At 34.7% G+C, this 13,115-nt stretch overlaps 1 protein-coding gene across 7 annotated transcripts in view; it reads right to left on the bottom strand.

Moving 5' to 3' along the window:
* Window positions 1-3,959: 3,959 nt before the first annotated feature.
* Window positions 3,960-13,115, bottom strand: part of GRM8 (glutamate metabotropic receptor 8) — a 718,262-nt gene continuing 709,106 nt past the window's right edge. For 4 of the 7 annotated variants that reach the window (XM_070616520.1, XM_070616522.1, XM_070616525.1 and 1 more), the window contains exons 10-11: window positions 10,594-10,895; window positions 3,960-4,538 (exon numbers count right to left, since the gene is read on the bottom strand). In XM_070616520.1, the coding sequence (XP_070472621.1) occupies window positions 10,599-10,895 (297 nt within the window). In that variant the 3' untranslated portion in view covers window positions 3,960-4,538; window positions 10,594-10,598. The remainder of the gene's footprint in view (window positions 4,539-10,593; window positions 10,896-13,115) is intronic. The other 3 variants (XM_070616524.1, XM_070616523.1, XM_008512942.2) reach the window with 1 other exon arrangement.

Below are 13,115 nucleotides of genomic sequence, written 5' to 3' on the forward strand. Positions count from 1 at the left end.
TTCTGTCAACATGTCTACTTTATAGCTCTGTAGTGGAGGGTTAATTTGTCGAGTTTTATCCAGTACATTCAAGTAATGTCCGTCCAATGGAAGAGAGAACCTCAAACTTTATGATTTATTATACTGTAAGACACTAAACTAGTTTTATGTCTAATCCTTTGATTTATCCCAATTTTTGTAGTATAGATATTACTAGATTCTCATATGCTCTTTATACTAGTTTTAACATATTCCTGGTTCCCTTGTTAGTAAGTGAGTTGAATAAAATCCTTGACTTATTCATTTTACCCCTGTATGAGAGTTATATTTTTAACTCTTTCAAAATCATACTTTAACTCTCTAATAATTTTCATTAGGTCTCAAGACCATCCTACGTTCTAGTGAACCTGCTTAATAGGACTTAGTTCATTGGTAAATAATTTCATATGCTTACTTCAAAATCTGAAACATTACACCGATCATTTGTCTTTCCTGTTTTCCATGTCCACAACACCCCTACCTCCCAACCAAGTCATAACATGGTCAATTCTCGTTTTTTCATAGGTCCAAATCCATGCTTGGCCTTCATGACTTTGTAACAAGTTATTTGTCAAAGTTAGCTTTGCCAAAGCTATCTAATTAAGCAGTAGGCAATTAGAAAAAACATATTTAATAGGTCAAATTTCTTTTTCTCTCTCCTTATCACTCTGAAAGCAGATATGTAAGTCAAGACATGATATGAGACTTTACATTTATAATACACTGAGTTCAACAGGCAAAAAACTATTCTGATTGTCCTAATGAAGGGTTAAAGTAAATGAAAACTAATCATGCCCAAAAGAATAACATCATTAAAGGTTATGCTACAAAAAAAATTTAAAAAGGAAAAAACTGAAATAGAACAGTTATAGAAAATTGTTTTTTAAAATAAGTATGGTTCTGCTTTTTGCTACTATAATACAACACTTTTCAAGAGTGACAGTCAGCAAGTTTCTGAACGTTCATAGACATAATTTCTTCTTAAGGAAGTCTTTTCTTCTAACTATGGCCAAATTTTCTTCATTATTCTTATCTTCATTAAAGGGGAACCATAATAAAAGCAAAAAGAAACATTTCTAAAGATTACTATATGTGATTATAATATTCTATAATTTGGTATTCTTTCTCACTAATCTTTTCATGCAACTTCATTGTTATTTTTAGTAATTTTATTCTAAAAGATGAATGAAAATACTGACATTAAAGGAAATTAAATAAATGAAATGAGAAAAATTGGTAAAGTTGCATAATAGAGTTTAAGAACACCATTTCTTCCTTTTGCTGTCTGAATAAAATATCAGTGTTGGCTAATACAATTTAGAAAATTGTTAATATCCTTTCCATACAGTCACTGATAAATAGTAGAAAATATAGAGTTAAGGGGGAGAAGGAAGAAAATACAAATGACATCTCTTCCTAGTAAGATTTCCTGTAATATGGTATTTAAATTAAAAAAGTAAAATCCTGTTCATCTGAAACGCCAAACTTTGTGTAAAAATTTCTGATAAACACTAAAAACTAAGTTAGCCATTCAGTTCCTATTCATGTTCCAATAGTCATCCCTCAAGTTTAAATTTGTGATTAGTTTTTCTTAAAAATAAAATTAGTTTGTGACAGATCAACCTGATTTAGATGCCTTTAAATATTAACTAGTATAAGCTAAAATTTTCTTTAAAAATCGAGGTCAGATTTGGCCCAAGGTCACACTAATATATTACTCATTGTCTACTAGTGACATTTGCTGAGTATACCTCGGGCTACATTTTTAGCATTCCCTCTGGCATGCTGAGATTAGATGTGACATTTCTTGGCCAGAATAAAACACAAGGTCGATGATAAAGACTATAATACTATATTTTTTCCAGGCAACTTTGCGTTTGCTTATCTATAGTACACAGGCAGTTCATTTTAAAGCATGAGACTTATGAACCACTATTAGCACATGCTAAATCCTCTTCTTATAGGATGCCTCCCCACATTGTCCCAACCTTATGACTACTTCCTGAGCCCTCAGCAAAATCCCTGAGAAAATAACCACAGTGGAGGTCAGAATTCTCCAGCTCCTACTGTAAGAGGCTGAGGGAGTTTATCCTCCCATTGCCTGGGGATGGTGATCCTTTCCACAAGAAGGGAGTTCCCCCCAGACGTAATGTTATAAAGAATGTTTGGCATATGTAAATCAATGAGAACTATTATTCAACTCTATTATGAGTTAAATAAGATTTTGTAGAACACTAGACAATTATCAATTATTTGTAAAAGTGCTTAGGATAAACAACCCATTGGTAACTTTATAACAGGAAGAACAATTTTGGAATGTCATGAACTATGCTTAAGATTTTATTTTTCTTCCTAAAAACTTAAAAGAAAAAAGTAATAATAATAATAATAAAAACCCACTTTTGGCTTGAGAGTCAGCTTTGCTCTTGTAATCACCCTGTTGCATCCACTTACCCTGATTAGAGTCGATCAGTAAATGAAAACATGAAAATATACTTGAATTTTGCTCTCTGAATGAAATGCAAGGCTTGTAAACTTCAAGCATTTTTCTCAACCACACATATGGATACTTATTAGATTAAATTAAGTCAAAAAATTGTAAAAACCACTAATAATCTCCAATACAAAAAAAACTGCCAACTTAGAAGTTGAAATACAGGTATAATTACTTTTCTTAGTATGGCTATTGGTACTGAGCTACATGGCACAATAAAATATATTAAATATGCAGTTATGAGCTTATTTTGTTTTAAACTAGGTCTTATTTAGAAAGGCACACCTAGAGGTGGGTTTAGGATCCTGATTACAGGATTGTATTTATCAGTAATTCACATTATCCGAAAACTTGAAAATAATGCCCTCACTTCTTGATTTAAACGTTATCTACAAACAGCAAATACTATGAGGAGAAACTCAACAAAAGGCCAATAAGTATACATTTCCTTCTGTATGCAGCTCTCTGTGTAGGTATCTAGGAAATGTTACTACATGTTGAAGGAGCCTGAGCTGTGCTACTTCAACTGTCTCTATTAAATACAGTGACTGTCAATATATGGGTTGAAGCTACAGAGCACAGACAGCTCTTTATATCTATAAGAAGTGCAATGAGCCATCCAAGCTAACTCAGCAGAGAGAACATTTACTAACAAAATGATTGTAGAGACCCATTGACTTGATGGATGTCTGGGATTGTATAGAAGAGAGGAGCGCAGATCAAAAACGGGAACAGATTTGAAAGCCTTTAACAGGCTCCTTTAATCCATCCTAGCATGGTTTATTAGCATGACACAGGCTTCCTATTTTCCCTCTCTCTAATGATACTGTTCTATGAACCAATGAATGTTTTCATTTGGAAAATAAGAAAGCACTGACATATTATCTGAACTGTGGTTTCTGTAGTGATGCCAAGGGAATAAATATGCTAATTCTGTGCTTTGAGGAATGTACTGGGTAAGGCCCATTACTTCCCTGATTTCAGTGGATACTAAGCTCAGGTGAGAAAAGGGTAGTATTGAATACCTTGGAATATTTCATTATGCGAAATTTTGACTTAGAAAACGGAGAATTTCAGTGACGCATTCATATACTTTTAGATGGTGATTTTCACTCTCCCAAGTAAATTTTAACTCATCATTTGTTAATTACGATACCTGAAGCAATTTACCTCAAGCTACTGCTTGATTCTTCATAAAAGCAGCAATTACTATGAAAAACTACCAGAGAAATCTTGAAATATTCACAAAATTTTACACAAATAATTGTTTTACATATAGGAATAACACACTCTTCTTCATATACACACGAATGTACAAAAACACATTCCTCGAGGAAATAGTATTTCCTTGGCACACTACGGCTTTTACAGCAGGAGTTAAATACCAGCAGAAGTGCCAACTGGAAAGAGTTTTCCCTGGCGTTAAAACTGGAACGAAACAACTCTCAACATTTGCAAAACATTCCTTTATTATTAGAAATAAATTATTTGTATAAAAAATCGCATGCGTCAACCATTGCATTTATTTTTAGCACAACCCAGGGCTTCAATCCGGTCAGCCGTTACAAGAAACAGACTCAATGTCTTATACAAGTTGAACAATGTGGGACAGGAACGGGAGTTCTCACAATCACAGAAAAATACTTACAAGAATAACATCACACATGGTTTATTTCAACAGCATTTTTTTTTCACGAGCTAACATTAGTTTTCCTTTTGTGATATTTTTTTTTTTTACTGGTCTTGAGTAAGCAACACTTTAGCTTGACACTCATTGATTGTATCGTATGGAACGGGTTTCTTCACTCCTTGTTATTGATACTTTTGGTGCGTGGCTACTTTTGTTCCTTACAAGATTGACTATTGATTTGATTGACTGTAGTCTACAGAGATCTCCAGGAGTGAGTGTTGGCGGTGTCATGTTCACTGTTTAAGATCCTATACCAGATTTCTTCATATTGTATCATTTCCCTGTTTCAGATTGAATGATTGCTGTAGCTGATATATGTTGTCTTGGTAGAGGAAGCTGTTAAGACAAATTAAGACAAATTAATAGTATACAATATTAAATTATTTTGTTAAAAAGATATTAAGATTCTAATCCTGTAATGGCTATATTTATATTCCATTTTTATAACATTATTTATGATTTTTTAAACCGTGTAGTAGGAATTCAATGATCGTAGAAATAAAAATGCAATTGCAATTTTAATCTGTAAAGCCACTAGTCTCATTTGTAGTATAGATATTTAGCAGAAAATTAAAAATGTGAAAGTTCTAATCTTTAATAGATTTGGATGAAATTCAATTTAAATGTATATTTTGATTAGCAAAGATTTACAATATGAAAAATGAAAGAATAGGTAAATTATTTATTCTGCAAAATACAAAAAATATTTTTTTACAACACAAGTTAGAGACTTCAATTCTTTGAGTCTGATATGGTGACAAAAAAATATCAAGTACATAGAATATTTGTAAATATATATATTGCCAATATATATTTACGGTCTGGTTTCATCTGAAGGTTATAAATGGAGATGTTTAAAAAATAAATAAAGACTCAAAGAAGGAAATGAATATTTAATTGTTCTGGTACCAACTTACTATGAAGTAAAATATATTATTAGGATTATTAGAAAGATATGAATAACAAAATAATCCAAGACAAATTTATACTCATGCTTAAATTTCCAAAGAATATAAATCTAAATCCAAATAATTTATTTGGCTCTTTGAAAGATGGGAAGGAATAAATCTCTGTTCTAAAAATCAAATGTGATGTCCTATTTTTCAGTACAATTCTGGAATGAATAATCACAAAAAGAAAGATATGAAAAAAAAGCAAAACGTGTATGCATTTCACTACATAAATCCAATTCAGGATGAAACAGATTTTTAGACAATAATTTAGTTTTCAAATGTCGAATAAAGAAATTGTAAAGCCCCTCCTCTGAAATAATTGACAATCAGACTCATTCCATTTTAGTGTACATCAACAGTGGTAATTGACCAGACAAGTTCTTACTGGAGACAGAGACCATACAAAGTTCACAATCACTAAAATTAATGTAGATGGCCCAAGGAAGTGCTAATTGTAGAAGTTTTAGCTATTTTTTATTTCATTGAATATTATGAGCTTCATGCCAAAAATAGGTGACATATGCGCTTATCTACATTGCTCACAATTCTCCTAGGTTATTATTGTAGCACAGTGGAAATGGAGTAGATTTTAGACCTGCTTTTAAATTACATTCTGTTCACTACAAAATGAATGAAAAATGGTCATTGAATCAGGCCACTAGGATTCAGTTTCATCACTGGCCCAAAATCCACAGCATTGGGTTTTTGTGAGGATAGAGGCAGAGTAGATTTGTCGGGGAATGGATGTTGTCTAGGAGAATCAATATGGAATCCTACTTTTCTGCTTATGCCTTCCAAAAGTAGGATGTCTGTTATATTTCATTTGATGTGAAGTGAAGCACAATGATTTTTATGCTCATTTACTTTTATTTTTTAATTTTTATTTCTAATTTATATAATGCTCTCATATGCCTCCGAATTTCCTCTAAGAGAATAAAATCTGTACTTCAACTACCTTTTAGAAGAACTTTCATATAATTTTTGTATACAAGATGAAGAAAAATTATCATAAGAATTAGAAAAACAACCCTTAAAAAGGTTATTCAACTTCCTACTCTATTCAATAATAACTAAAAATGTAGGAAATATTTATCAAATTTGTAGATAGCTAGAGAGAAAAAGTAAAGTTGAAATAGAGGAACAAGAGTCAAAAAGACCTTGAAGAAGATGGTATTCAGATGGTAATTCAACAGAAGGTGATTTGGATCAGTCCATATTCAAGGGTCATTCCAACTTTAAGACTCTATAGCTAAGCAAAGATTCATACTTGATTTTTGAATTCTTAGACATGATCTCCAGGGAAAAAGATGGTAGAATTCTATTGAGAATTGAGACTTTAAAATAAGACTTCACAAAAGGAAAATAATCTTAATTTTTCTAAGGGTTAGAAAAGGGAGTTTTAGGCGCTGGAAACCAATGACTTAGTCAACATGAGAACAATGGTATGGGACAAACTTTGTGAATGTGAATGGTAGATATCTTGCAAGAATCCTCATCCCAGAAGTATTACAGCGCAGAATGGATCAGAGAGGTACAAATGGGGAGAGTTTTTAACGGTAGTAATGAATATGCTTATGTGAAAATCAGTTTTTGAATAGAGTAACAATGAATTTCCTGTGCACACCACACTGCATTCATTAGCTAGAGAAAGCACATCTACCTTCAACGGCAGCTATTTTCATAAATTATTCATGAACATAGCTTAAGGAATATCATGTTACAGAATTTGTTAACTGGGTACAGTTGATAAAATTCATATATATCAACTTTGTTTCTAACTCCCTTCTTACACTTTTACGAAACAACACTTGACCTTTTTTTGTGTGACATGTAGTATTCTGCAAATTCAGTAATTAATGTGGACTCATTGGTCTCCCACCCAGCTTCACATTACTTATATCTATTCTGTATAGCTTTTTAAGCTTTAAAGCCTTAAATATGTGACCAGAATTTCTGGCATTAAGAAGTCATCTTTAAGGTGAAGTTTCTTTTTTTTTTAAAGGTTTATGTGGGTTTTTTGGGGGTGTTTGTTTGTTTGTTTTTTGCAAGGAAAGATTCACCCTGAGCTAACATCCATTGCCAATCTTCCTCTTGTTTTTTTCTTCCCCAAAGCCCCAGCACATGGTTGTATATGCTACTTGTAAGTTGTTCTAGTTCTTCTATGTGAGCCACCACCACAGCATGGCAACTGCCAGACAGGTGGTGTGGTTCTGTGACCTGGAAGTGAAGCTGGGCGCTGAAGTGGTGAGTGCTGAACTTTAATCACTAGGCCATCAGGGCTGCTCAAGGTGAAGCTGCTAAGTATGATGAATCTGTAGAGCTCCATGACCAAGAGGGAAAAGCAGTGCATGTATATCATAAATACACAGTTAATCGGGCAGAAAAAATAAACCCAACAATAGAATAGTAGCTATAATTATCAAAATCCTCCATATCAAAAAAAAAATGAAGGGGCCAGCATGGTGGAGCAGCGGTTAAGTGCGCATGTTCTGCTTCGGCCGCCCAGGGTCCGCCGGTTCGGATCCCGGCTGTGGACATGGCACCGCTTGGCAAGCCATGCTGTGGTAGGCGTCCCACATATAAAGCAGAGGAAGATGGGCACGGATGTTAGCTCAGGGCTAATCTTCCTCAAAAAAAAAAAATTAAGAAGGAAAGCGGGATACTAAAACAATAGTTTTTGATTTTTAAGCCTTCTCTTTTCTGTTAACCACAGACCAATCTATATTTTCATGGGAGTAATGATACTTTTACCTTTATACAGTGAATTGTAGTTTACAAAACACTTTCCTGTATGTCCTTGTCACTTCATTGTGGTAATGGTGATCTATCAAAAGTCTGGTAGCAGAAAGTGTGAGAATGCAGCAACATGGATACTATCCCAGTGGATTAACCAGCTCTGGATTCATTGAGAATAGACTCCACCCATTTTGAGAGGAAGTGTTTTAAATCTGAGGAGGCCAGTACTAGTTACAGACAGTTGAATGGCAAAGGCTTTTCCAGTATTCAATTATACTTCTAAAGACATGACATATTTTTAGAAGAAAAATATTTCACTTAACTTATTCAAGTTATTGATACTTCTAGAGAGTTTGTGATTTTAGAAGACTTTTGACTCAAAACCACTGGTACGTGGAGCATAGGTAATAGGAACGCAAGGAGTCCATGATATCTAGTCGTGTACATGAATAAAGGTTGACAATGGTTACCTGGAGTGGGATTGTGGAAGGATGTGTCAAGATGTCATACACTTTCTCTCCTGAGTGTGTAAACTCTAATCACTCTATCTGGGCTCAATACTCAAATCCAAACTACTCCTGTAAAAGACGAATAACTAAAATCTCCAAAGTATGATTTAACATTCTTTCAGGTAGTATTGACTTTCTCAATTCACCTTTTTAACTTTCTTTTTCCTTCTAAAAGCAGGCATCCAAATTCTCCAGAATAGTATAGGCTTACGCTCTATACAGCCTCACATGTGTGATCTTTCATTCTTATTTCAGAGAAAATAGGGAAATGCACGCATACTATGAATCCCATGCCAACATCCAGAAAATAATAGAAGGAAACAGAAAATGTATGAGACTTATTTCTATAATATGCGATTAGTCTTGATCAATACTGGAAATTATCCTCTTCGGGGAACCTATTTACTTTTTAAAGGAGTGGGAAAATTTTGCTCATTTTTTCCTCACCACGTTCCAGAGATGAGACTGGGATGACTGGTATTTATTTCACTGTACGTTTGGTTGCTTCCATTTGCAACCATATTATATAAAGCTTTATGGATTGCTGCTAGAAAATAAGCACAACTACAGACTCTGGTGCATCATACTGAGAAGTGCCAGTGTTCAAAGTGTATCATTGGCCAACTGCAGTTTATTGGCATCCTACAATAGACTTTAACTTCCTGCACTGAAGCTTTCAAGGCAGAAAAATACAGATAAAATTCTGCCCTCAAATTACAAGCATTTTACTCTGATGCCTTTGATAGTAGTTACAGTACATCTTTTGCTAAGAGCCCAAATAGGTCCATTATTAGTAAATTGCTTACCTATAATCAGAGATGATTATAATGATTTGTTACCAAAACCCATCCTTACCGTGGCTTCTCTTGCAGTTTCTCAAGGTTTCATGTTTGCAGAAAGGTGAATACGTGGGGAGTGTTTGTGGAATCCTTAAAAGACTTCTTTCTCTACTAAGTGACTAAATTTTCTATTAGCGAGCTGAAGGTAATCTTCCTAGAGAATCTGGCCAATAATTCCATGTAAGGCTGACAGTAATTGAAGCGAATAAGTTTAATTAATCAATACTTATCTTCTGAGGATATTTCTGCATATAGAGCATTAGTGCAGACAATGTTCATCCGGAAATCTTGAGGGAAGGGTAGGTTTGTGAATCCAGTGAAGACTATAAGTTGTTACAATAATTAAATCAGATAAAATCAACTCTTAATCTTCCCTGTATTTTGTGTCAAAAGTACAGAGATTAGGGGATATAGCCTGCTGGAGGAATCTGAGAGGAAGAGAGTATTTTTGCATAGGGTTTTATCTTTAATTATTAAATACCTATGTTGTACTCCCAAGAGACAGGAAAACAATCTAATCCAAGGATGTCAGCTTTTATTTCTTTTTGATCCATTTACAGAACATAGTAATGTAAAGGTTGTATTTTTTTTTGTACTGCATTCAGCTTTCCAGTGTTTTACAATACAAACCTTCAATCTATTTGTGATTCTTCCATAGATACCAAGATGGACTGAACAGATCAGTTAAACTCTACTGGATTAGCTTGGTACCAGTGTATCATTATCATGTGCTTCTTCAGGGGTAGAGTGTAAAGAAGAGGAAGATAGGTGAGGAAAGGAAAAGTGGAGTGGTGGTTGTGGAAACGATTCTGTCTTCAGGGTCATGAGGCTTTCAGAGAAGAGCTCTAATTATCGTAATAAATCCAAGAAAGGAAATCAAGGGAAGCCAAAGAAGTGGGCTGCTTGGAGGAAATGAGTATTAACTATTACATAAGCTAACATGCTAGTTAACCAGTTTTCTCATTCCCCTGTATACTCAAATAACACATCATTTATTTGTGTAAGATCTTCAGTAGTATGTTCCATAAAGATTAACTAACGATTCATTCTGTAAAGAGCAACCAATAATGAAGATTGGAAAATAGTTCCTAAGCAGTAAAAGATGATTTTATAAATGGAAGATAGTTCCAAGCTTCAAGCTCTGTAATCCTTCAAAAGAGACCTGAGTGTCATACTTTGTAAGAGATTTTGTGTGCATGTTTTTCCTCCAGAGAAGAGCCACTGGCCTTGGAATCATTTGGTTTTAACCACATGGTTCTAACTGCCATGATGGTCTCACAGTGTGCGAGTACCACCATGCCCCTGGAACCATGTAGCACAGTCCCCAAGACTAGTAGAAGAATGTTCAACGTACATCTATTAGGAAGTGCTCCCGCTCTTGACCATCGGAAAGTCTACAGAAGACTTACTGTTGGTTTCAAGACTCTCACAGAGTTCACTTTTCACCTCGCCATTTGGTCTGTCATTTCCTTTTTGGATCAGTTTGCTTTGCATGGTGGCAGCTGCCACCACAGCCTTGAAGCTCCTCTTGCGTTTTTGAACGTTCTGCTCTGGATGAAAAATTATAATATAAACCTTGGGCATATAGAGCATGCCCAGAGACACCGAAGCACTTAAACTCATGGAGACAGTAAGTGTTGTTGTCTGGATGTACATCTGAGGGGAGGAAAAACAAGAAGAATCAATATTGGTAAGCTTGATCTAAGATAAAGCAAACAACTTAAGCATTTCCTGAAATTATTGCAGCTTCTCTGCTAAAGATGCATGAGAAGGTACTTATTGCAATTGCCCTTAATTATAGTAAGCATTCTTTTATCCCCACCTGCAAATGTGGGTAAGTTTGTATTGTTTATCAAGCCCAATTCCTTAAAACAAACAGACAAACAAACAGCCAAGCTGATGGGGCTTAGTTTCCCTTTTAGATTACAATTAACCACATGTAAGGATGGGAGCGTAACCAGTCTGGCAAAAGACTAACGTTTATGTCATATAGCCCTTCTTCAGGGAGCTATCACAGGGTCAAGTGTTATTCTTTTAACAATAGCTTTAACCTAGAAAGTAAAATATATATAGTGGAAATAAAGAGCGGGAGTGAAATATTCCAGAACCTCACTATTGCACACCATTGCTTGAATAATGCTATTTACGTCTTCACATGATTACTTAATTCCAGCTGCCAAACCTGATAAATCACAAACATGCCAAAAGGGCTTGATTTTTTTTTTAACAGCCCCTCTAAAGAACATTTCCAGAGGGATTCTCAGTGACTGCATCATGTCAAAATATGTAAGACCTCCTCCCTCCAAGATTTAACTGTGCTTTCCTGGGATAGGGTCCTAGCGTCTGCATTTTGAAAATTCTCCCAGTGTGCTCGTTCCTTATCCTTATTCCACTGAAACTGACTGCTCTGGTACTTACAAAGAGTCTCTTTGGAAGATTTTTCTTCCTACAATCTAAAGGTTATTAAGCTAAAAAAAGCCAAACCTAAAATCGCTGCTCTTGGCTTTTTCCTTACGCTATGAAGACAGACAAGGCAGTATTTTCATCTTTCTTCCCCCCAGCATTATTATTATTGAAAAATAGAAATTGTATATATTTAAGGTGTACAGCTTGATGTTTTGATAAACATAAGTATTGTGAAATAATCATTGCAATCAAGTTAACATATCTGTCACCTCACATTGTTACCATTTTCTTTCATTTTCATTTTTTTGTGATGAGGAACACTTAAGATTTACCTTTTTTGAAAATTTGAAGTATACAATACAGTATTGTTAACTATAGTCACCATGCTGTATATTAGATCGCCAGAACTGATGCAACTTGCGTAACTGAAACTTTGTACCTTTTGACCAACAGCTCCGTGTTTCCCCTTTCCTTGCCCCTGGTCACCACTGTTCTACTCTCTGTTTCTGTGAATCTTGACTATTTTAGATTCCACATATAAGCAAGATCATGCAATATCTGTCTCTGTGTCTGGCTGATTTCACTTAGCATAATGTCCTCAGGTTCATCCATGTTGTCACAAATGGCAAGATTTCCTTCTTTTCTTAGGGTGCGTAATATTCCATTGAATGTATATATCACATCTTCAAAAAACCTTTGATCTAGTTCCATTTTTCATGTCCTGAGCCTAAAATGTAATTTCCTCAAACAACCTGAAAGACTGAGGCCACAAAGAAGCTGTGTTTTAAGATTGTGAAGAGATCTCCTTGATCATATCTATGACCCTCATTAACATCTATTCACTCTAACAATACCTCTGAAAATATAAAGTTGTCACATTGTATCTGGCAATCCCAAGACCCAAATTAATTGTGTCCTTTTAATAAAGGATCTAAAAACATTCACCTTCAAGGGTAAAAACCTGAATCAGCACCAGGGTTGCCTTTTCCTAGGGAGAAAAGCTTTTTCCTAGGGGAAACGGTTTCTCTTAACAGATGGCAAAGCCCTGAGGAAAAGAACTGTCCAAACCACGAGGAGAATGTCAGGCACTAGGAAAGAGGCTGTCTCTGTGAAGTCATGCCATGGAAGTTGCTGAGTTTACTGTTCTATTCATTTACCACTAAGGCTGCCTTTTCCATAAGACCTTATTGTGAGTATGGGAATACCCTTCAACAAGGTAATATACAATTTGGTTTGTTTCAAAGTTCATCTCCTCCAGGAAGTCCACCAAGATAAACCTTATCTTAATTATAATGTTCTTTACTTTACTTATAAGCGCTAAGGTATTGAAAAATAAATACAATGGAGCACTTACTAATGTGTAACTATGTGATTATAATTGTTTATATGAACTTTGTAGTCAGTTGTATGAAATCCACAAGTAGGGTATAAACGTCCTTAGAGCTGTAACCTACATTTTTTCTTATATAC

The sequence above is a fragment of the Equus przewalskii genome, chromosome 4 (assembly GCF_037783145.1).
Source record: "Equus przewalskii isolate Varuska chromosome 4, EquPr2, whole genome shotgun sequence".
NCBI lineage: Eukaryota > Metazoa > Chordata > Mammalia > Perissodactyla > Equidae > Equus > Equus przewalskii.